This window comes from Eublepharis macularius, chromosome 7 (genome assembly GCF_028583425.1).
Source record: "Eublepharis macularius isolate TG4126 chromosome 7, MPM_Emac_v1.0, whole genome shotgun sequence".
Lineage (NCBI taxonomy): Eukaryota > Metazoa > Chordata > Lepidosauria > Squamata > Eublepharidae > Eublepharis > Eublepharis macularius.
The window spans coordinates 138,673,394-138,699,234 of record NC_072796.1 but is presented as its reverse complement, the minus strand read 5'-3'; the positions used below and the strand labels follow the sequence as shown (position 1 = coordinate 138,699,234).

General features: G+C 44.7%; 1 protein-coding gene across 3 annotated transcripts in view; it reads left to right on the top strand.

Moving 5' to 3' along the window:
- Positions 1-25,841, top strand: part of TSNARE1 (t-SNARE domain containing 1) — a 635,428-nt gene that overhangs the window by 234,183 nt on the left and 375,404 nt on the right. For all 3 annotated transcript variants that reach the window (XM_054984298.1, XM_054984299.1, XM_054984301.1), the window contains exons 4-5: positions 9,256-9,333; positions 16,784-16,853. In XM_054984298.1, the coding sequence (XP_054840273.1) occupies positions 9,256-9,333; positions 16,784-16,853 (148 nt within the window). The remainder of the gene's footprint in view (positions 1-9,255; positions 9,334-16,783; positions 16,854-25,841) is intronic.

Genomic DNA, 25,841 nt, shown 5'->3' with positions numbered 1-25,841 from the left:
CCTACCAGGAGCTTGCTGACTGCAGACTTGCCTGAGAATTACTTGGCTCCTGGGCCCGTACCCCATACCTTTCCCCCACACCTGCCAGGTGAGTGAGGGGGGCAGAGGCTGGGACCAGGGGATCCCCTGCTCCCACTGAGGGGCCAGTAGCCCTAAGGGGAACAAATGCACTTTGGGATTATTTATCTTTGCCACCCCCTGTCCCAGCACACTGCACATGCATACATCAATAAATCACTGTAAAACAACAACACAATTTCAATGTGAGCTTGCCTACGATGGCACAGAGAGTGTTTTCTGTGATGTGTTCAATTACTGTGATCTTGGAATGAGTGAAACATCACACAAAAAGAATCGTGGTCAATGATAAATATGTTTATATCGGGATTTTGTGTGTGTGTGTGATGTTTACTCAATGTATGCTGGAACACATAAGCAACAGGAAACCAGTCTCAAAAGAACTGTGATACAGCTCTCAAGACAACAATATCCACATTAATTTGTGCAGGTTTTTTTTAAATTAACATATACATGAGTGCTGGAAACCACATACACAAAATGCTCTAGACGAAGTCAGGAATGTGAGCGGGTAATTTGGAATCCACAAATTTGGGGAGCAATTCAGAGGCGAAGCAATGTGGCAGCAGCTCCAGTTTACGCCAAGAGCAGAGAAAGTGCTTTGTTGGAGGGGTGCAGGTTGCAGAATCCCGATGCTGAACTGCCAAGTGTAGGGGACAAAATTACCGAGGCCCTGGGGCCCATCGAGTTTACAGAATTATGGGATTTGCTTTCCTATGATGGTTGGTTGGGTCTGGGTTGAGCGTTTAACCATGGTCCCATCATTATTTATTTATTTATTTATTTATTTATTTATTTATTTTATTCGATTTATACCCCGCCCTCCCCACAAATGGGCTCAGGGCGGCTCTAGCCCTCCGTGGCAGTGGGGGTTTTTTTGCACCTGGTCTCTTTGTCTGCTGCATATTCTGGCGCTGTCTCAGTTGGGTTTTCAGAAAAGACCCTCCTCACACCCAAGGCACACAAGACACATATTTGCAGACCTCCCTTGTAGAGCAGTGCCCTTCATAGACCTGAAACATGAGCGGAATGTCAATGGGGTTTGCGAGCCTCGGCGAGGGTTGCATTGTTCTTTCGGAGCTGCGGTTTATTACCAGGGATGCTAAATAAGGAAACAAAGGAGACTGAAAACAAGTTAATTAAAAAAAAAAATAACGCCAAGCAAGGTCTGATTAAGCCTTGATTACGAGGCTGGAAAATGTATTTATATTTCCACTGCTTTTGCAATCATAAATCATTGCTTGTTGACACCTGGGGTTACATTCCAAAGAAGGCAGTTCTACCTTCAGGTCAAAAAGTTGTGCTTAAGGCTGGCAAGAAAGAAAGTTTCAACGCTGAGTGTTGTTAGGAGACAGGTACGTTTTCTAGCGGAACTACCGAGGAAGAAAAGAGTATTTCACACTTGTACAGTGATTTTGATGGTTCAGACTACTTTGGATTCTCGGGAAGTGTTACAGCCACTGCGGGGAGATGGCTAGCACAAGACACAGTGTCTCGTAAAAAATTAAATGAGTCAGACTTCATAAAAAAGCAGTGCTAAAATGTTATCTTCTCTTCCGACCTCTTTTGGGGGCGGGGGGTTGGGAGGGTGGAAATATGCCTTCACCATTGGTCAGGAAATACCCTCCCAAATGCCTCGAGCAAGGCTTTGTGCGTCTGCTGGCCGGCTGGCTGTTGTCAGGATCAATTCCAACTGATACTGGGATCCCCAAGAGGAGAATCGCATCTCTTTTTTTCCCTGGCTCCCTGAAGTCAGGTTTTCTGCCTCCATTCTTGGCAGAGGTTCTGTTCTTTTGATCTTTGCAAAATATTCACCCGGTGCAGCATTCCCTAACAAGACTGGACAATAAGGGGAAACTGCACCTGTGGCATTGCTGACTGCCTCGCCGCTGTTAAAGGCACAGAGTCTGTTGGGAGACGAAGTGGCAACACCCTACAGATTGATATCCGGTTTTCCACCAATGAGTGCATATGAGGTGTATGTTTCACTTGTGGAAGAGAAGTTTCTAGTCACTGATGGACTGAACAGGCATGGTTGAATGTTTAGAAACATTGCTTTGGGAACAGAGAGGTCAGACTGTTTGCGATTCAGTCTCTGGGAGGGAAGGGAAATTGCCAGTGTGGGTGAGGTTAAACATATGAAAATATATCCAGAAATAATGAAACAAATCATCTAAGCAAAAGGGTTTTAGTATATATTTAGTGTACATATGGTTTTTATAAATATCTATTTTATATAAATATCTATTTCCATTGTAAAAAATGGAAAACAAAGAGACATAACTTTGTGGGGTAGTTTGGAGACTGCAAAGCGTTCTTTAGAGGTAGCACCTTTAAGACTAACCAACTTTACTGTAGCATAAGCTTTTGAGAATCACAGTTCTTTTCGTCAGATGCATGAGGATGAGCAGCTGTAAGAGCCAGAGACAGTGTAGATGATGCTATTAGGTCCTGTAATTGTATTTCCTGTGTAGATATGAGGGCAGAGCTGGCATCTGGGTCTGTTGCAGGGTCTAGTACCTGTGTTGGTGACCCTGCTAGCCAATTCATGGTTGTAGGTGAGAAGTTGTTTAAGGTTGGGGGGGGGCTGTCTGTAGGCAAGGAGAGGTCTTCCACCCAGGGCTTGTGAGAGTGCGGCATCATTTTCCAGGATGGGTTGTAGGTCACTGATAATACGTTGAGCTGGGAACTGTAGGTGACAACCAATGGTGTTCTGTTGTTAGTCTGACGAAGAGAACTGTGGTTCTCGAAACCTTATGCTACAGTAAAGTTGGTTAGTCTTAAAGGTACTACTGGACACCTTTTTCTATTTTGCTACTGCAGACTAACACGGCTAACTCCTCTGGATCTTTAGAGGTAGAGCAGGTCTCAGATCTCAAGGTAGATTGTCAGCAGAGGAAGGAGAACCTGAAGGAAAGGGACAAGGAACGGATTCAGTTTTTTCACACTCAATTGAACCAATCAAATAATTTGGCTACTGGCTTTGAATCCTATTTAGTCCTCACTATTTGAAGAGATTGCAACAGGTCTCAAGGCACTCTATCTCTATTGTCGAAGTCCATTACAAAATAATGGTTCTAATTACATCCATGGGCAGTAATTTTCTAAAATGTGTGTGCCATACACAGGGCTGCCTTTGCAGGTGGCTTGGAATGTTCAATTGCTGCAAAACAAAATAGTATAGTAACTGGTGCAACGAGCGTTGGCGTCTCATCCTTTATCAGCTGCCTTGGGTTCCAGTTTGGTGCCAGATCTAGTTGAAAATGCATTTCCCTAAGTGGTTTGGGTCCAAAGAAATCCTTCCACCAGGACATAAATGTGTGCATTTGTGGTGGGGGTAGACTGACAAAGTTCTAGACATCCTGATAGTTTCAGGTGGGTAGCCATGTTGGTTTGTAATAGAAGAGCAAGATTTGGGTCTAGTATTTGTCCTTAAGGTGCTAATAGACCCAAGTCTAGCCATCGTGGTCATCCAGAGAGATCATGAAGCAGGACAACTCATGCTGTTTGTTACGATACAGTGTTTGGGGTTAAGTCTGCAAGGTCTGTTGAGATGTGTGAATGCAGAAGGAATATCTGTCTGGTTTTGCGTGGGGGCTCTCAGCAAGACTGTATGAACCATTCTGTGGCCTGACATTGAACACCAGCTTTGGAGTTCTACACTATTCCATGTAAAGTTGGTGGATTCTTGTGTCAGGACCTTTTCCACTCTTGCCCCCTGTATCCTGGCCTTCTGTAATGGGGGGTGACCCATCTCTTTCTTCTTCCGGCAATTGAACACTTATACACATCTGTTTTCGAGGGCTCTTGAAACCTGATTCTATCTCCAGCTGTGACTGAATATTGTCAACCGTGCTTTCTGCTATTTTTTTAAAAAGTCCTTTTTAGCTACTTGACTGTTTTTAGTTTATTTTTAGTCAGTTTTAATTGCTGCAGGGTCTGAGTTGCGATTATTGCAGGTTTTAAAACGGCTCTTTTTATAATGTAAATATATTTTAAATGGACTATATTTTATTTTTAGTGTTGTAAGCGACTTGGAGTGTTCTTGCAGGGGAAAATGAGCAAAAAAGCAGGAGGAAATGATTATAAATAAATAAATACAGAGGCGTTCTCATTGAAGAGTTTGCCCACCCACCCCCCAACACACACACAAACTGCAAATTCTGTCGTTGCAGGGGGTTGACAACACAGAAATGTAGCGATGTTCATTTGTTGAATATCTGCCTGTGGATTTGCTGTTCAAGAGCTGGGGTGAGAGGGACTGAAAACTTTATTTGAATTGAGTGTGGTCAAGCGGATAGTATACCCTTTTTTCTCCAGTTGTCCTGTTGCTGTTGTGTTGAGTGCATGGTTGCCAATCTCCAGGTGATGGCTGGAGATCTCCCAGAATTCTAACTGATCTCCAGGCTACAGAGTTCAGTTCCCTTAGAGAAAATGGCTGCTTTGAGGAGTGGACTTTGTGGAATTATACTTCACTGAGGTCCCTCTCATCCCCACCCCCCCAAGGTTCACCCACCAAAATCTCCAGGAATTTCCCAACCCAAAGCTGGCAACCCTAGGATTGAACCACATATTTGAAAAAAAAGGCACAGCATTAATGAAACAAGGAGTCCAGAAAGAGAACCAACGCACCTGGTTCTTAAATAAATAGCACTTCTTGACATGGTGCCTGCCAATACAATTCCTGGTGCTCGCTGGCTTCTTGAGACTTGGGGAGAAAATCAAAGTGTCTTGGAATGGAACAGAAATAAACCAGGAGTTATAAGTTGCTCCCTTCCAGCTGGTCGACAAGCAAGCTCTGAGCTCGTCCCAGATAGAAGTATCGAGGGTGGCCAAGGCCCCTCTGGGGATCAGGGATCCCCTGCCCCTAGCTCCCATTTACTGCTGCCTCTCGGAGTAGTGGTGGGAGAAAAAAAATGGTTGTTGAGCTGATGCTTTGATGTCACTTCTGGGGAAAACCTGGAAGTGACATCAGTCCTCTCTAGGAATCTCCCAAAATTCTATGGTTTTACCACCAAGTTCCTGGCAATTCTCAGAAAGGCGTGATATTACTTCTGGTTTTCCCTGGAAGTGACATCATGCCCTCACAAATGCCACCCCTATGCCCCCACCCCCTGCTTTTGTTCTGTTTGCTAGCTGGCCAGCAGAAATACAAAGCCTTGCTTGAAACATTTGGGAGGATATTTCCTGACCGATGGCTAAGGCATATTTTCACCCCCCAAAAAAGAGGTGGCAGGGGGGAGAAGATAATATTTTAGCACTGCTTTTTATGAAGTCTGGCTCATTTAATTTTTATGAGACGCTGTGCCTTGTGTTAGCCATCTCCATGTACCCCCCTCCCTATTCAATTTACAATCTCAGCGCATATCTGTGCTGCTAAATCTTTTTGCTATGCCTGGCGATGAGGACCTGTTCTCCTCAAATTGCTTCTTTTCAGACCCAAGCTTGGGTGTTTGCTCTTGACTGCTTCTGCTTCGCCTGGCATCCATTCTAAATTGTAAGGAGGGTTCCAGCACAAACAACCTGCTCTTTCGGCCTCCCCCTCCTGTCTCCCAGCCTGGGATAATTAAGTTGTTATTGAACCATTGGGCAGGATGAGAGAAAGGGCATTGAGAGTCAGAGATTGTAAAACTGATTTCATCCTACTTTAGCAGATCAGTTCTTCACCTAAATAACTTGGTATGAACTTTCAAGCTGAGATAAAAGAGGCTGTCGCCCCTCTATTCCCCCACTTTGAGATTTGCTTCAACACTATCTTCAGCCTTCAGAATGTGGACAATTCTAGTTCTATCTTTAAGTGCAAAATGATGTGTATGTGTAGGGGGGGGGTCCTGCTTCTAAAAGTTCAAATCAGTTAGAGGCAGGGCTCATTTTGAGGGGGACTGTGCAGGAACGCAGTTCCGGCAGTTCTTTAAAGAGGTCACATGACAGGTGGCCCCGCCCACCTGACTCTCAGCCATTTTGGGTCCGTTTCGGCCTGGATTGGGGCTGAAATGGCCCGGATTGGGCCTCTTGACGGGTGGCAGATCACTCTCCCACTCAGCAGCGGCCTGATATTGACCATTTTGGGCCCCTTTTCGGCCATTTTCAGCCCCTTTTTGCCATTTTGGGCCCAATTTCGGTCCTGAATGGCCTGGATTGGGTCCAAAACAGCCAGGATAGGTGATGTCAGGGGGTGTGGCATATGCAAATCAGTTATGCAAATGACACAATTCTGGTGATGTCAAGGGGAGTTGCATATGCTAATGAGTTATGCTAATGAGTTCCTCCAGCTCTTTTTCTACGAAATGACCCCTGGTTTGAGGCAATTCAGTTTTGTCCAAGAACACTGCCCAGCTTTCAATGCTGGGTTTTGAAAAAAACAATTCATTGAATTCTTTATTGGTTTATGTTTTACTTTGCAAGCCACCTTGAACGACTGCCTCAGAGGCAATGCAGCCTTTGTCTAAATAGCGGCAGTTGCCAGGTCTGCATGTTTTCATCTTCGCCAGGCCAAGCAACTTGTCCCCAACCTCTCAACCAGTGACCTAGCTGCAGTGATCCACGCAACAGTTGAACTCTCCAGGTTGAACGATTGCAACTCACTCTATGCTGGGCTGCCCTTGAGACTGCTCCGGAAACTGCAACTGAATGTAGCGGCGTGCATTCTGACTGGGACACCGTTTGGGTCACATAGAACCCGAGTTTGGCACCAGCTGCACTGGCTCCCAGTTGAATTCCAGATCAGGTTCAAGGTTTCGGTTTTAACCTTTAAGGTCCTTAGTGGACAGAGACCAGCATACCTGCGGGACTGCCTCTCGCCATATGTTCCCTGAAGGCTGTTTTGTTTGGCAGATAAAAACTTACTGGTGATCTCTGGCTCTAGGGAGTTTCGCCTTGCCTCAACCAGAGTCCTAGTGAAACTCTTGGCCCTGGCCTCAACCTGGTGGAACTCCCTGCGTCAACTCAGGCTCATTTGGATTTGTTATCCTTTTGCCGGGCCTGCAAGTAGGAGTGTCATTCCCCTGCCCGGGGTGGGGGATCCCCTGCTCCCACCATCTACCTGCCCCCACTTACATGACCAGCAGGGGAGAACACCCCTGGGGCACCCCCCAGGTGGCGCAGCACACCCCCGGCCACTGCGGCGCACCCCCGCACCACAGTGGCCTGATTCATGCCCTGCAGCGGGCCTGTTTTGGGCCATATTGTGCCCTGCAGTGGGGTGATTCAGCTGCGAGTCAAAGGGCGCCCATGCTGCCTTTTGACCCATGTGATGATGTCACTTCCCGGAAGTGACATCATTACACCTGCTGGGACTGTGTGCGTACACTGTGCATGCACGCATGAGGACAACACAGTGAGAAAAAGAGGTAGGAGCCAGCGTCTCAATCTTCTGCCAGGGGAATGAAGGGACCTGGCAGCCCTAACTGCGAGACAGAGCTTTTCTGCCAGGCATATGGTAATTGAGGCGGGCTGGCCAACTAAGGTGTTTATATCGGCCTCCTCCCATGGGGGGAGCATACGCCCCCCTAGTTTCTGTAACTATCTATAACTGGCCATCCTGCCCCACAGGTTATTTGGGCTGAGTGGGTGGGGCAATATGTGTATTGCTGTTTTTAGAGTTGTGTTATTATTGATGTTTATCTTGCTGCTAAATTTTATTCTAGTTTACAGTACATTTTAAAATGTTGTGATGTGCTCCGAGCCCACTTGCGGGGAGAGTGGAATACAAATTAAATTAAATTAAAATAAATAAATAAAAATAAATGAAGGCTTCCCCCCATGTTTGTTGGTATCCGCACCAATGGTGTCACTGGAAAACAGGTGTAATGGGGGCTTCTGAGGGCCAAGCTACACATGACGAAAGACACTTGCCTGGCAAGTGGATTGAGTGGAGGGCAAGTGAACAGGGAGAAATACACTTGCCATTCAAGTGTCATTTGTCACTTGTAGCTTGGCCCAGATATGCTGTCTTGGCAAATGTGTGTTCCTCCACTAGTGTTTTGCCAAGACAACATGAACGAAGGATGGCGGAGGGTCTTGGCAGAAGAGAATGCTCGAGTGGATGCAGTGCTTAACCCCTCGGCTGCAATGGTTCCTTCAACAGTCCCCTGTAGACCCTTTATCCACACACCCCATTCTTGTTTTGGTGCCTGGCTCGGGAAAGAATACTATAAATGAATATTACAAATATTAATATTGATCTTATCAGCAGTGTCACACGATGGCAAAGCTGAAATCTGGGAGGTTTCTCATTAAAATTTCATCTCTGCCACAAACTCCGTGTTTGTGTGTGTGTGTTTGTGTGTGTGTTATGTGCCGTCAAGTCGCCTCTGACCAATGGCGACTCTATGAAGGAAAGACCTCCGAAACATCCTATCATTAACAGACTTGCTCAGATCCTGCAAAATAGAGGACATGGCTTCTTTTATTGAGTGAAGCCATCTCATTTTGGGTCTTCCTCTTTTCCTACTGCCTTCCACTTTTCCTAGCATTAATTGACTTTTCAAGAGAATCTTGTCTTCTCATGATGTGAACAAAAGTACGATAGCCTCAGTTTTGTCATTTTAGCTTCCAGGGAGAATTCAGGCTTGATTTGGTCTTGTACCCACTTATTTGTCTTTTTGGCCATCCAAGATATCCACAAAACTCTCCTCCAGCACCACATTCCAAATGAATCGATTTTGTTCCTGTCAGCTTTCTTCACTGTCAAACTTTCACATCCATACATCGTAATGGGGAATACCATAGTTTGGATTATCTTGATCTTGGTTCCCAGAGAGACATCTTTAAGTTTAAGAATCTTATTTAGCTCCCTCACAGCTGCTCTTCCAAGTCTCAATCTCCTTCTGATTTCCTTGTTGCAGTCTCTCTGTTGGTTGTTGATTGAGCCCAGTAAAAGAAAATCTCGGACCATTTCAGTTTCCTCATCGTCAACTCTGAAATTGTTCCGCCAGGCATACAGACTCAGTAAGCGGCTTTATGTCATCCTCCTGGCTGCAATTTGAGAATCGAAGTGGCCTACCTTACAAGACTGTCGTAAGGATTGCTGTGATGGTGGATGTACGCAAAATACTTTGAACGCTGAAAGCTCTGTAGAAATGCTAATACATGTAGAGTCACTTGACCACATTGGGTGCAGGCCACAAATGGTTTCCCGGTGCATTAACAATTCTCTCTCTCTCTTTTTGTCTGCAGCCACTCAGATTGATCCTAATGAACTACAGGAGCTCTTTCAAGAAACGTCTGCAAGCATCTTCCGGATTAATGCTAATGGTGTGTATGCCAAATGCATTGCATGTTACTGTGTTAAATGCACTATATACTCAGTGTACAGTTAATCATTTTCCAGCAGCGCGATGCCATTTTCTGTTCATGCAGTGTGACGAGGGGATAGGGAAACTGCTCTCACACACTGCCAGAAACTTCTCTGTCAGGGCCAAGCTACAAGTGACGAATGACACTTGAATGGCAAGTGTATTTCTCCCTGTTCACTTGCCCTCCACTCGATCCACTTGCCGTTCAAGTGTCATTCATCACTTGCAGCTTGGCCCTCTGAGAGCAGTTTCACAGGTAGTTGGTTGGAATTCTTAGCCAGTGTGTTGTGGGGTTTAGAGTGTCAGACTAGAGTTCAGGACACCCAGATTCATATCTCCACTTTGCCATGGAAGCTTACTGAGTGACCTTGGGCCAGTCACACTGTGAGCATAATCTGCCTCCTTGGGGGGTTGTGAAGATAAAATGGAGGAGAGAAGATGATATAAGTTGGGTTGAGTCCCAACTAGGGAGAGAGTTGGGGTATAAATGAATTAAGTAAATGCATACATAAAACTTGCCTGTACACATTATAGAATCATAGAGTTGGGGGTGTCTTAGAGACCATCTAGTCCAACCCCCTGCCCAATGTAGGAACAGCCTAAAGCATCCCCGACAAGGATTCGTCCAGCTGCTCCTTGTGGACTGCCAAGGAGGGGGAACCCACCACATCCTTAGGCAGCTGATTCTACTGCTAAATCACTCTTAAGGTGAAGAAGGTTTTCCTAATGTCCAGCTGGTACCTTCCCTCCTGTAGTTTAAATTCGTTTCGAGTGCTATCCTCTGCCGCCAACAGGAACAGCTCCCTTCTCTCCCCTGACAGCTTTTTAAATACTTAAAGACGGCAATCATGTCTCCCCTCAACCTCCTGTTCTCCAAACTGAACATTCCCAGGTCCCTCAGTCTCTCCTTGTAGGGCTTGGTCTCCAGGCCCCTGATCATCCTGGTTTCTCCCCTCTGCACCCCTTTCCAATTTGTCCACATCCTTTTTGAAGTGAGGCCTCCAGAACTGCACACAAAACTCCAGTTGGGGCCTGACCAATGTTGTATATGGTGGGACAATGACATCCTGTGATGTGGATGTTATGCCTTTCTTAATACACCCCAAGACTGTGTTTGCCTTTTTTGCTGCTGTGTCACACTGACTGCTCATATTTAGCTTCCTATCCACCTGTATCCTAAGATCTTGTTCACGCACACTGCTACTGCTATGTATGTCAAGTTGCAACCAACGTACGGCAACCTCAGCATGTGATTTCCAAGGGAAATGAGAAGCAGAGGTGGTTTGCCATTGCCAGAGTAACCCACATCTTCCTTGGAGGTCTTGGAACAACCCTGCTTGGCTTCCGAGAACTGATGAGATTGTGCTATACCATGCCACCTTTCCTCCCCAGTACACATCGCCCATGTATTAATATACCATACGGCATATGGATGGTCCTTGTATTCTTGGGAGCCTCTTGATGCTTCACCCTTGAATGGCGGAAATGTATTCTGTCTCACAACTTGACTGCCTCACAACTTGACTCCCTCACAATTTGACTGCCTCCAGGTAGTCAGGCTGTATAACAGAATCTCAGCACAAGAGGGTAAGAAGTGGGCTGCTGGATTAGATCAGAGGTTGCTCTCATCCAGCAATCTGTTTCCAGCAGTGGCTCAAGAGATGCTCCCAGGAGTCCAGCAAGAGGGCGTGGAGTCATCCAGTGATTCCGCACACGTTGGATAATGCACTTCCAATCCTCTTTATAGATCATTTGTAATGGATTTATTCGTGTGCGGAACAAAAAATCCACCTCAAACGATGGATAAAGTGCATTGAAAGTGCATTATCCAACGTGTGCGGAATCAGCCAGTCTCTCATGACAGCTGTTATCACCTATGCATGCAGCTGTTTTATTTAGCTAACATAAGAACATAAGAAGAGTCCTGCTGGGTCAGACAAGTGGTCCATCAGTGTGACGTTTCACAAAACAGCCAAACAGTTGACCCGGAGGGGCTTTTGATAGGCCCATCCTGTAGGAACATTGTTGGCACACTATTAATGTTCAGAAGAGTTTTTGTCTAAACATTAGGAAGAGCTTCCTGACAGTTAGAGAGGTCCCTCAGTGGAACAGGCTTCCTCGGGAGGTGGTGGGCTCTCCTTCTTTGGCTGTTTTTAAGCAAAGGCTAGATGGCCATCTGACAGCACGGCTGATTCTGTGAATCTGGGCAGATCATGAGAGGGAGGGCATGAAAGGTTACATCAGTGCTTACTTCTTGTGGCCCCTTCTTACATGCCCAGGGTGATGCTGATCCCAACTTTGGGGTCAGGAAGCAATTTTCCTTAGACTAGGGATCCTGATGGTGTTTTGCCATTTTCTGGGCATGGAGCAGGGGTCACTGGGGTGGGTGAGGGGGAGGTAGCTGTGAATTTCTTGCATTGTGCGGGAGGTTGGACTAGATGACCCTGGAGGACTCTTTCAGTTCTATGATTCTAGAATGTCTCTAACCACTGCACAATTTTGGAATCCCCCCCAGCTCTCCTTAGGAGAACAATTGTTCTCATGTCATGATTTCACATTTAGGAGGGCCAGGGCCAGATATACGATTGTTTCACAGGCTGGATGTGGCCTTTGGACTTTGGACTTGGTCAGCTGGCCGACACTGAGGTTTGGACATGCCATTTGATGGGGGGGGGGGTTGGGAAAAGAGGTGGTGGGACTCTCAAGAGGGAAATGAGGAAGAAATACACGGGATTCTTTGATATAATATTATTTTCAAGCACTATTATCAAGCATTTTCAAGATTTTGATTCCCATGTGCCTGTTTTAAGTAACGCCCTCCCCCACAATTGGGAATAACTCCATTACATGCTTATCTGGCCACTTGGATCCATGCCACAGTAACGTCAAGGCTAGACTACTGCAATGCACTCTACAGAGGCCTGCCCTTGAAGACAACTCAGAGAATCCATTTACTACAGAATGCTGCAGCTCAGTTATTATCAGGAACTAGAAAGAACATGCATACCACTCCCATTCAGCAGTCACTCCATTGTCCATCCATCAGTTACTGGGTTCGAAACAAGAGACCGGGTATCACATACACTGCCCTGCATGGCCTTTGCCCCTCATATCTATGGAACTATCTTTTTTGCTATGTTCTGCCATGACAGCTTCGCTCCTCTGAGCAGGTCTCCTGGGCATGCCGCCGTGAAAATGGCAAGGTCCATGCACGTTTTCTGTTGTGCCCGCTGCCTTGTGGAATGGCTTGCTTGAGGAGGTCAGGAAGGCTCCCGTGTTTCTGTCAATTTGCAAACGAGGAAAATAGAATTGTTCAGACGGGCATCTCTGTAAAGGCAGTATGGCTAAATTATAATAGTCCGGGTTTTTTTCTTGGAAAAGAGGTGGCGGAACTCTCAAGAGGGAAATGAGGACGAAACACGCGGGATTCTTTGAAGTAATATTATTTTCACACACTATTGCCGAGTATTTTAAAGAGGTGCCGGAACACCGTTTTGCTGCGTTCCCCCCGAAAAAAAGCCCTGCCGTTTGAGGTTGGAGGTTGAGTTAAGTAGCCCTGCGCAGCTTCTGCTTCCCATAATTGAACCTACCTATTTAGCGACGTGTTTAATTGCTTCGTTCATAGCTTGCCTGACAATAAACATCGTATAAATACATGAATTAAGAACACTAATAAAATGTACAATATATCATATCTGAGGGACTAATTGCTGGAGAATATACTGCGGGGAAGCGCCTCGTCTTGGACAGATGGAAGGTCTGGATATGCAAATAGCTTTCTTTCTCCGATCCATTTATTAATGGCTTACAATATGTGTGTGTGTGTAGCGAAGCTTTTACAACGGAGTCCTGTTTCCTTGAGGTGAGGAAGAGCGTAAACAACTCTGCACCATTTCACTCGTACAGGGATAGTTTGGAATGACGGTATAGTGTTTTCAGCTCCTGGTTGGGAAATTCCTGGAAAATTGAGGGGTGGAGCCTGGAGAGGGCGTGGTTTGGGAAAGAGAGGGGCCTCAGAATGGTATAATGCCATAGAGTCCACCGTCCAAGACAGCCATTTTCTCCAGGGGAACTGATCTCTGTCATCTGGAGATCAGATGTAATTCTGGGAGATTTCCAGCTACCACCTGGTGGCTACAAAATATGCAATAAATATATACCATAAGAGCCTATGGACCGAGGTTGCACCTTATTGTGCTTAATAGACTAGTAGTGCAAGCTGTATTTACTATTTTCATTCATTGATATTTATTGTACAACATTTATTGCATATTTATTGTATATGAAATATTTATTAGGTAATTTACATGATATATAGAGTTGTGTGTTGGTGGTTGTAATGAAGTATTGATAATGTCATTGTTAAAACTATAGCTTTAACAATGACATATGCACTATAGTTAAAACTATAGTTTTCACAATGACATATGCACTATATATGCACTTTGCACTTTAAAGAGAGAAATTGTTTGGAATATTGCCAGTTTGATTGTTAATTCACAGGGACGTCAGTCTTGTTGTTTTTAGCACCTGATGGCTGGCAAGCCTAAGGTAGACTAGGTGGCTTATCCAGATATATTGAGTTTAGAGAATTTTCTTAGTATGGCTATGAGATGGATGATTTCAAGTTCTGCCCTCAGCTGGTCACTTTCAAATTGTGGACTGGAATGATGAAAGAAAATGAAAAGTTAGATGGTTTAACAGATGGCTAACTGATAGAATTGGGTGTTGTTGGATTTGGGTGGGTGAAGACTTAGGAAGTCTGTGGGCTAGGCAAGAAATCCATTAGGGACTTGAGATATTTTGAAGATAGGTAGGGTTTGGGTACTGCTCCTTGGCAAAAACAGTTAAAAGACTTTCTGTTCCATGCTGTTTCTGAATCAGTCAAACAAAATAACAACAACAACATTCAATTTATATACTGCCGTTCAGGACAAAACGCCCACTCAGAGCAGTTTACAAAGTGTGTTATTATTAACCCGCTTTTGTAACTGTTAAGCTTTCTGAGGCCCCAGTTCTCCAGTAACTTTGTGATTGTGATACAGAGGGCCAAGCTACACATGACGAATGACACTCGAATGGCAAGTGGATTGAGTGGAGGGCAAGTGAACAGGGAGAAATACACTTGCTGTTCAAGTGTCATTCGTCATGTGTAGCTTGGCCCTAAGAGGGCTGGAAAAAAAAGGAAAACAAGGATACAATCAAGCCACACATACTACTGAAAGCAAATCTGTTTCTTCTTGTTTTTGTCAAGCCTTTGGTGTGGTTTCTTCAAGCCTCATAATAGGCTGGGTGGCACCATGAATCCAGGCATTGACTTCATTGAGAACTAGAAGTCTAAGTGCCACCCCCCCCCAAAAAAAAGTATGGAATGGAATAAAAGTATGAACAACCGACCGATCAACCGATCGAACGAACGAACGAAAGTTTGGAGGGTGTCGAATTTAAATTTCCTAATTTCTGGGTTTGGAAATGGGATGTCATCACATAGGGTTGCCATCCTCAAGGTGGTGACCGGACAACTAGAAGTACAGCTAATCTCCAGCTGACAGAGGTCAGTTCCCCTGAAGAAAATGGCTACTTTTGAAGGTGGACTGTATGGCATCATTTCCTGCTGAGGCCCCTCCCCTCTGCAAACCTCGCCCTCTCCAGGCTCGACTCCAAAATCTCCAGGGATTTCCCAATCCAGAGCTGGCCAGCCTCCAGGTGGTGGCTGGAGAGTTCCTGGAACTACAGCTGATCTCCAGGCGACAGAAATCAGTTCCCCTGGAGAAAATGGCTACCTTGAAAGATGGACTATATGGCATTATACTCAGCTGAGGTCCCTTCCCTTTCCCAAATCCCACCTTCCCTAGGCTCCACCCCCAAAATCTCCAGGAATTTCCCAACCCAGAGCTGGCAACCCATTATATCTATCTACCTATAAGTGGGTCCAGCTAGAGGGGTCTTGTCGGAGGACAGTATTCCTTCTTTTGTCAGTGGGCCACAGCAGCAAGCTATGGATGCCAATCCCGAATGCTGGCTCTACTCCTCTGAACACACTGCTCCATTTTCCCCTGTTGTGTTTTCAAGAATAGAAACCTTACACATCTCTTCCTTCTTTTCCAATATCTTGAAAACGCTGGAAAGACAGCCTCCCAATTCGACCGCGTTTGCCACTACATCTCCTCCTCCAACAATTTTCACGTGGCACATCTGTGCTGTGGCGAGAGGGCCTGTTCGGAAAGTCTAATTAACCTTGATATATTTTTAGATGCTGTCACGTTTCACCTTTGAAGCGGTTGCTGTACGAGGTCCAGCTTCGGATTGATATGTGGAGGCCGCGGAAGCAGGCACGCTCAAAAAAGCAGGCAATTATCGTATGTGCGATGCTTCCGGAAAGTTTCTGCTAACAGAAAAGGCTGAGAGTTGTTAGTGAAAACCACCCATTTACGGTTCCACGCTGGCTGTAGGTTGCAAGGAAAAGAAATAATGAGAGGCTAGGAGATAAATTTTGACTGCCTGGATGTGTTTTTAACAACTATGAGGCACGATCCAGGCCACACTGAGTACATATAAGTCCCATTGATTTAAACAGAGATTTATGAGCTTGGTTACATCTCCCCCACTAAATTCAATGATATTTAAACATGCCAAGCGTTGGATGAATTGTGCCCTCTGCTTTCATTAGTTTTACTTATAAAAATAATTTAAAATTACAATTTTCTGTCACATCAGGGGTGATTCTAAATTGGCAGCCTAGCGAGAGGGTTTGGAAAGAATAGAGATGAAGCATATCTAAGATTCATGGAAAATATTTTAATGAGGTGATTTCATGTTTGTTCTGCGAACTTCCTGTTGTTGCTTTAATTTAAAATACGGTTAACGGTTTGTGTTTGTCTGAAGTGTGCTTAATTTTAAACCTTCAAGCAAAATATTTCCAGGTTCTCAATTTACCTCAGTCCTGAAGAGAGAAACTGCACCTACTGGGAACAATAATATAAATAATAGTGTTAGGATAGGCAGCGTTGTCAGACAGTATTCTAAATATATCCATCTTTATTCTGCACGTATCAATAACAGCAAATTACACAGTGTATGTAACACAGAGAGAGATCAATCCTAAGGCGGTCTACTCAGAATCCTACTCAAGTCAGTTCAATGGGGGTTACTCTCAGGAAAGTGTTTGTAGAATGGCATGAGTAGAATATTTGTTCTCATAACCACAAAATAAAATAAGGGGGAATCTGGGATCTCTAGCCTGTCTCCTAACACATGCAGATCCCATAATCTCCAGCACCGTCTTTTTTGATGATCGCATCGGACCCTGTTTTTCTTTTTCCGGTTGGATCCGCCCCAAAGGATGCTATCTACTAACTCTTGAAAGCTGTCCTATAAAAAAACTACTAACAGTGCTCTTCTTTCCACAGTGACTTCTTTGGAAAGAAGCCTGAAATCTCTCGGGACGCCCAGTGACACACCAGAGCTGCGAGATGGGCTGTGAGTGTATTTCATACGGCTGTGGCTATCCTCAGCCCTCTTTTCTTCTTCCTTCCTTCTGTTTCTCACGCTGGGATTGGTTCGGTCTGTCCTTTCATTTTGTCACACTCTTTCATAAGCAGTTGCATCCCCCAGTCTTTCCGAAGCCTCCTTTATCCGGTGAGAGAAAATGACAAAGATATAAAAGTGCTATCCAAACTTCAAAGGGCACGTTGTACAGATGGAAACAAATGTGTGCGTGGGGTGGAATGTGGTGTGCTAAGATGGCCATGAGGAGGTGTGCTCTTTTTTAATGGAGCAAAGATTAGTGGATTAAAAGTTGAATGAAGCAAGATGATCCAAATAAGCATTGCCGAAGTGGGAGGGGGAGCATGATAGAGGTTTATAAAATTACGCACAAGATAGAGAGAGTGGACAAGTAGAGATGGGCATGAACAGCAATACGAACTAAAAAAATCCACAAACAGCCCAATCAGCTGTTCGTGGACAAGCTGTTCCTGAGGCCCCATTCTAAATGAACAGGTGGTCGTTGCAAGCCTTGTTTGTTGCTGTTCCTCAAGCCAGACAGTCTGGCACCTGCAATCAATCCCCTTGGCAACCGGAGGCAGGGACTGCCTGAACTCTGTCTGAACTCCTGCTGTTGCCCTGGAAACCCCAATCTAAGCACAATTTAGCTTGCTAGGCAGGTCTTCCTTTCAAGTGTGGAGCTCGAAATTTGTTACAAGGAAGCAAAGAGCAGGGGGGAGGGGGGCTCCCAGCTCTGGTTTTGCAGACAGTGCGGGAGAGACAGTTGCTGTTGGCATTTTGAGAGAGAGACAGGGAGAGTGCATTGGAGCTTGAATTTTCTCTGTGTGTGGTGGGATAGGAATCTACCTCTTCAAGTTCCAGGGCTGCTGCCAGGTTCTGGGCAAAGCTATTATTTATTACTAGTATCTTTTCTGCTGCCTGTTCAGGTAAGGTTTCTGGGAGTGATGTGGAAGGGATCAACCCCTTCAGGTTCCAGGGCTGCTGCCAGGCTCTGGAGCCAAGCTATTATTTATTATTGGAACATTTCCTGCTGCCTGCTCAGGTCAGGTTTCTGGGAGTGGTGCAGTAAGGATCTTGATGGCTGGAGGAGAGCCTGCTGGCCCCCACGAACAACGTACATGTCCATGAACAAGTCATGTTTGTCAATGTTCGTTGTTCATGGGTGGCAACGAACAACAAACTTGAATGCTTCTATACACAACGAGAGATTAAGATGTGGAATTCAGAGGCTGTGGTGATGGCCATGGGCATATAAGCTTAAAAGAGGGATTAGGCAAAGTCATGGAGGACTATCAGGGGGTACTAGCCATGGTGACTCATGTTGAAAGGCAGTAAACCTCTGAAGATGAGTGCAAGGAGTCAACATCAGGAGAAGGACGCATCCTCTATGCCCTGTTGTAGGCCCTCCAGAGTATCTGATTGGCCACTGTTTGAGATCAGCTACTGGACTAGATGGACCACTGGCTTGATCCAGCAGGGCTCTTCTTATGTTCTTAAAGCATGCATCCTGGACCCACTCCAAAAATGCTTTCATCTTTTCCAGTAGTCGTAGTTTGTTTCTGGAGTCCCTTTGGTTGTGAAATTTGATCCAATCTAGATAAATTTCTCGTGGCATTTGATAGGATGATACAACAGTAGTTAAGTGGTGGGGTTGTGAATCAGCCCTCTGCTGGTTCGACTCCCACTCCTGCCATGAACTCAGCAGGTGGCCTTGGGCAAGCCACTCCTCTCAGCCCCAGATCCTCAGCTGTATTATGGGGATAATAATAATACTAACTTGTTCACCACTCTCGATGGGGCACCAGTCTGACTAGAAGAGCAGTATATAAGCACAATTGTTTATTATTATTACTGTTGTTGTTGTCACTAGTAACTTACTACATAGAGAAGAGTCTATGCATATCCACTCTGTTTAGGGTGTTGTTGGCTGGCAGGACTGCAACATATTTCCTTTAGTTCTTGTTTAGTTTCTCCAGCACTTCCTCTTTTCAGTTTTCTCTCCTATTTCTCCTTGAGCATCCTGTGATTTAGGAGGTGTTCAGGGAATAATGGGGGAACATTTGGTAACTTGATAGCTTTTATTGTTTACACTTTTTAAGCAGAGTTTTAATTAGTAGTTTGAAAAAAACATGTGCTCAAAGTTCATACTCATCATTTCTTTGAAGGACATGGTGCGAAATGAAGAGGGCGGAAGCTTGGGAAATGAACCCAGATTTAGCTTTATATGTATACATGGAGACGATTCAATTGTTCTGTGAATGGAGTGAGTGGACACGCAAAACCACCCTATGCTAGCCCTCTACACACAACATTATGCACATTGACATCGGTGCGCCTATGTATGGTTACTGGCTTGTGGGAGCAGCATCTCCCAATGCAGGCACCCTCCTGTGATTTTAACATCCCTGATCAGGCGGAAGAAGCAAACAAACGTACAATTCCTTGTTCGTAAGTCCTGTGCTCTTGAGCTAGCGATTGTGGTTTGTTGCACACAACTGGTGTGCCGAGTGTCCCTTAGCCAATCGTAAGAAGAGAGACATGAAGAGTCCTGTGAGAGAGTAGGGGGAATGTAATTATAATCTAAGCTAATATAATATTTAAGGGAATTTTACATTGAATATATGAGATAATGAGAAGGGGTAAATAGATATCTCAATGAGGTATACTATATATAATATATAACATAAAATAACGGGTTAGTGGATCAGACTTTACATTATAACATATTATATGGTTATGCTATATGGTGTTGTGTGCTGTACTACATTGGTGGCATAGCATACAATATATATATATAATATATTACTATAATATATACTATATTAATAGTGTATTTGATGGAGTATATGCCTATAAGAAAAGAAATAGAATAAGTTTAAAGTAAGAGATCCCTGCTATATATTATACTATATTGTTATGTTATATTGATATGAGATATACTATATTGATAGTATGTTTGATAGAGTTTATGTAAAAGAATAAGAATGTGCTTAGAGTAAGAGATATTATGATTCAAAGTTGGTAGGAAAATATAAATGAAATAGATTTAAGTAATAAGAAGGGTTAAGGGTTGGAAAGCTGTTGGAAGTCAATAGGGAGGGGGGAGGAAAAGGGTGGGGGACAGAGTAAGGGGAAAAATGGGATTATATGTGTTAAATTTGGAAAAATTTCTTTTGTTTTTCCACTCACCAATGAAATTTTATTAAAAAAAAAAGAAGAGTCCTGTGAGAGAGTGCAAATTTACAACGCTTGTTATACGTGGAGGAGGACAGTGACACAGAAAGTAAAGACCTCTCTCTGCCCGTCGCTCATCCGAGCTCCAATAGCTGTGCAAGGCATTTTGTCCCCTTTGGCTCATTAATATAAATTATAATATTGATGGCCACATTGGTCCATACAAGTGACCACCCCAATGATCTGGTGGTCTCACATTGGCAGAACAATTCTGGACATCATTAGCCACGCGTACTTCCCAATTAACATTGCTTATCATTTCAGAAATATTGTTTATAATTTCAAAGAACATCTCACTCTTCCCCTGTCACTTTCCCATCCATAAAGTTTCTATCAGTTCCTGCCCTATGGAAAGTGTATCATTTACCAAGGGCGCCTTGACTGTCATGTTTACAATATTACAAGGAATGTTTGTGAAGATTCCAAATGCACAGGGCTGCCCAAAAAGCTTGCAAAACGGTACCCTAAAGACTAATAACATTTATTTCAGTATGAACTTTTGTGAGTCACAGCCCGATTGGTCAGATAGATATGTGAGTTTGCCATCATCATAGAAGGTTTGCAAAACTATTGCTATGAGAACATAGCAGTGCATAGCATAGCAGAGGCATAGCCTCTTCCATTACATCCCCTGCAGGGTGTTGCACTCTGCAGACAAGCAACTCCTGGTGGTCCCCGGACCGAAGGACATCCGTCTGGCCTCAACCAGGGCCAGGGCTTTTTCTGCCCTGGCCCCAGCCTGGTGGAATGCTCTCCCACTAGATATCCGGGCCCTGCGGGACCTATTACAGTTCCGCAGGGCCTGTAAAACGGAGATGTTCTGCCGGGCCTTTGGCTGAGTGCCAGCGAGTGTCCTCCTTCCATCTAAGACCACCACTTTTTCTGAGGCTGCCCTCGGTCATCTGCTATGCCCATATACGGACTCCCAATATTTGTTTAAATAGCCTGCTCCTGGACTATTTTAATGATTTTAAAACATTATTATTGATTTTATGGTTTTGTGACTTTAATATATTTTTGAATGCTGTTAGCCACCCTGGGCCCATCTGTGGGGAGGGCGGGGTATAAATCAAATAAATAAATAAATAAATACCCCGTACTTCACAACTACTAAACAATCTCTTCATTGTATGCAGCCATATATTTCTGTGGGAGCAATCTCTCCCTATTCTGAGATACGTTTGAAGGCACTCAAGCACCCCACCTCTGGCGCCTGAATGTCATGGGAGCACCTCAAGACCTTGAGGGGCTCTGCTGATATCAGGAGCGGAAGCAAGTTTGTTTCCTTCTAGTTACCCCCTTTCCTGCATTCCAACTGTGATTTTTTTGTTTTCTGTCATCGGCCTGGGTTCAGTTAATACTGGTCCTTCTTGAAGCTGGTTTCTCTACTCACTACCACAGCTACTTTAGCATGATTAGCTCAAAAGGAAGTTTCTTTCACTACCCTATAAGCAGGGCTTTTTTTCTGGGAAAAGAGGTGGTGGAACTCAGTGGGTTGCCCTTGGAGAAAATGGTCACATGGCTGGTGGCCCCGCCCCCTGATCTCCAGACAGAGGGGAGTTGAGATTGCCCTCCATGCCTCTGAGCGGCGCGGAGGGCAATCTAAACTCCCCTCTGTCTGGAGATCAGGGGGCGGGGCCACCAGCCATGTGACCATTTTCAAGAGGTTCCGGAACTCCGTTCCACCACGTTCCTGCTGAAAAAAAGCCCTGCCTATAAGTGTATTGGTATATGTGTTCAGCTACTCCTTAGACTAGCCCTGTATGTATATATGGGCAGCCTTCTATTAAACTACAAATAACAGGTGCTCTGATACATTAATTGCAGCTGGCATCACGCAAATAGCATGGTCTTCTTGCCTGATTAATTTCTTGAGTGCTTACTCTCTGTTTCACATAGTAGTCTCCTTCAGAAGTCTGCTTACTTGAATACTGATAGCTAGCATAGCACAGGGGTTCAGTATATTAGCCATGAGCCTATAGATCCTCTGCTTATATCTCACCTCATACCTCTTCTCACTGGGCGATTTTTGGCATGTGGCCTTCCTCATTGCCATCTGTAAAATGGGGATAAGAACATGACCCAAGAGGAGGAGGGCAGTTCTTTGATTTTAGCTGACTCTGCCTTCCAGCTGCACCCCCTGATATCCACCTGCATTGAGCACTATTCCAAAGGGGTCCCTGGGCCCCAGGAGCAGTTTTAGGATAGGTTACAAGGAGTGTTAAGCTGCAGTACTGCAGCCCAAGCTCTGCTCACGACCTGAGTTTGATCCTGGAGGAAGCTTGGTTCAGGTAGCCAGCTCAAGGTTGACTCAGCCTTCCATTCTTGCGAGGTCGGTAAAATGAGTACCCGGTTTCCTGGGGGTAAAGTGTAGATGACTGGGGAAGGCAATGGTAAGCCACCCCGTAAAAAGTCTGCCAAGAAAACGTTGTGATGCGACGTCCCCCCATGGATCAGTAACGACTCGGTGCTTGCACAGGGGACTACCTTTACCTTTTTACCTTACAAGGAATGCAAAAAAAATGGAGATGGCAGGAAAACTCTAGAGAGTGGTTAAGATTCAATTCAATATGTTTGAAGTATCCTGAGCCCTTCAGAAAGCCACTATATAAAAACAAATAGCACAGTCCCATAATAGAACAACTAGTTTCATCCCTGTCCCCTGAACTAGGCAGTTTATTGGATGACCGTGGACTGCTCACCTTCTTTCAGCCTAACCTACCGTACAAGGATGTTGTGAGGTTCACACATTGAAGAGGAAGAGCACATTAGCTGCCCTAAGCATCAGAGAAAAGGTGGGATAAGAATGCCACATGAGCTTCCGCATTTCAAAATCAATATTAGCCCATCTAAAGAGTTCTCACATTAGTAAGATCTGTAATTTTCCACATCATTTTGATATCTTGAGGCCAGGTAAATGGCACAAATCCTTCGAAAATTGCAAATGTAGAACTAAGTTTTTTTAACCAAAAAAAAAATAATAATCCATGCAAACCCCTCTCTCGCATTTCAAAGAAGTTAAATAGTCAAGGGTTTCTCTTGTGTGGATGGGTACGATGAGTGTGTGTGTGTGTAAGGCAAGTCAGGCAGAAGCTTTTAAGTGTCACCATGTTTAATTGAGGGCAGATTTTAATAATCACTTTTAGGGTTTTGTTATTCCGCTTGTGTAAGCTTTGCAAAAAGTGATTTCCATAAATATTTTGAAATGGTGTCTTGAGTTCGTTAATATGTTAAACCCTTCAGAGTAATACCTTCGTGGTTTAATGTCAAAGCTGTTTGGATTAAGTTTATCTAGTCGCACTCGCTACTTATCATGCCTGGAATCGGGCGTGAGGTGAAGAGTCTTGTCAATTTGTCAGGGAAGACATGGCTAAGAGGGACACATTTGTACATAATAATAATATAATAATAACAGTCAATTTATATACCGCCATTCAGGACAACTTAATACCCGCTCAGAGCGGTTTACAAAGTATGTCATTATTATCCCCACAACAAAACACCCTGTGAGGCGGGTGGGGCTGAGAGAGCTCCAGAGAGCCGTGACTAGCCCAAGGTCCCCCAGCTGGCTTCAAGTGGAGGAGTGGGGAATCAAACCCGGCTCTCCAGATGAGAGTCCTGCTGCTCTTAAGAGACTGACCCAAGGCCACCCAGCTGGCTTCAAGTGGAGGAGTGGGGAATCAAACCCGGCTCTCCAGATGAGAGTCCTGCTGCTCTTAAGTGACTGACCCAAGGCCACCCAGCTGGCTTCAAGTGGAGGAGTGGGGAATCAAACCCGGCTCTCCAGATGAGAGTCCTGCTGCTCTTAAGAGACTGACCCAAGGCCACCCAGCTGGCTTCAAGTGGAGGAGTGGGGAATCAAACTGCCTCTCCAGATTAGAGTCCTGCTGCTCTTAAGTGACTGACCCAAGGTCCCCCAGCTAGCTTCAAGTGGAGGAGTGGGGAATCAAACCCGGCTCTCCAGATTAGAGTCCCGTGCTCTTAACCACTACACCAAACTGGCTCTCCCATTGATCTATGAGTTCTGTGAAGCTGGTACAGTTGGAATGGGCCATAATTTGCATGGAACTCAGCCAGGCCTATGATGGGCAGAATCCATTTGGAAAGCTTAATGGAAGGAGCTGGTGGAGTAGATCCTTTCCCATTTCCTGGTTAAAAAGGAGTCTGGGAGAGGAAGCAGAAAACAGAGAAAGCCAGCCCATCAACTGCTTCTATAAGCTTTTTCACCAGATCTGATCAACCATTTTTTTAATTGTCATTTTAGTCTCACCCCTTCTCCCAAGCAGTTCAGGGAGATTCTCTCCCCCCCCCCCACACACACGTGTTTTATGCCTGTAATATCAGCTAGGTTGGGAGAGAATGAATGGCCCTAGATCAATTAGTGTGCTTTGTAGTAGTGTGAAGATTTTAACTTGGGCCTTTTCTGTCCAAGTCATCTGCTCATTCTGCTATGTTATGGCCCCTCTCTTTCTAAAGGACAATTCTTTTCTCTTGAGTCAAGGCATCTTGTAATAAGAGCAATTGTATCTTCCAGTGAAAACAGAACAGCAGCACAACCACACCAGTGTTTTTACTGACCCAGGATCCGGTTTCTGTTAGAAGGACAGGCAGGATGAACAACTTATATACCACAGCAAGATTTCAGTCCAGTAGCACCTTAGAGGCCAATGAGGTTTTCAGGGCTTAAGCTTTCGAGAGTCAGAGCTCTCTTCTTCAGATATCTGAAGAAAGAAACTTTGACTTTGGAAAGCTTACACCATGAAAATCTCTAAGTGCTACAGGTCTCAAATTCTGCTGTACAATATGGCAATCCATCTGAAAGTATCCTTACATACCACAGTGAGACATGTAATATGGGTGTGGAGGATATATCACTAATAAAATGTCTGGCTGCCTAGCATTTATGCAGCTTCTTAACTCTTTGGAGGTTTGGAGTCATGCCTCTGTCCAGGGTACTGAAATAAGATACATTCAGGTGAGTAGCTGTGTTGGTCTGTAATAGAAGAGCAAGATCTGGGCCCTGTAGCACCTTAAAGACCGACTAGATTTCCAGGGTATAAGCTTTCCTTTGAAAACTCATACCCTGGAAATCTAGTCAGTCTTTAAAGTGTGACTGGACCTGAATGTGGAATAGAGTAACATGAAATGAGGAGAGCTTATTGATATATTTACTTCATTTATACTCCACTATCCTCCCCAATGAGGGCACAAAGTAGTGCACAACATTCTCCACTTCATCTTTACAACAACCCTGTGAGGTAGGTTAAGCAGAGAGTACGAGTGGCCCAAAGTCACTCAGCAAGCTTCCATGGAGGAATGGGGATTTGAACCTGCCTCTCCAAGATCTTAGTTCGACACGTGCTCCGTAGATCTAGCTTAGCACCCAAATTTAAGAGAGGTTACCTCTATCCTGAAGGTTTTGGGGGGAGAATCCCCCCCCAAAAAACCCTTTTCACCTCCCTAAAAGAGCTTTTATCTGTTGCGAAAGTACACTAAGGAATTATTTCTCACTGCTTCACCTAAATGTACTTCACTGAAGGTCCTTCCCTAAATCCATTGCTACTTTTCCAGTGCTTCTGTCAACTATCTGCTGATTTTAGAAATCATACAAACCTCTCCAAACTCTCTGCTCAGAAGCCTGTTTTCTTAAGTATCAAGTCTCATTGACAAGTTTTTGAAAACACAAGGGGAAAAAATGATGTTCCAGCACCTCTTAAAAATACCCAC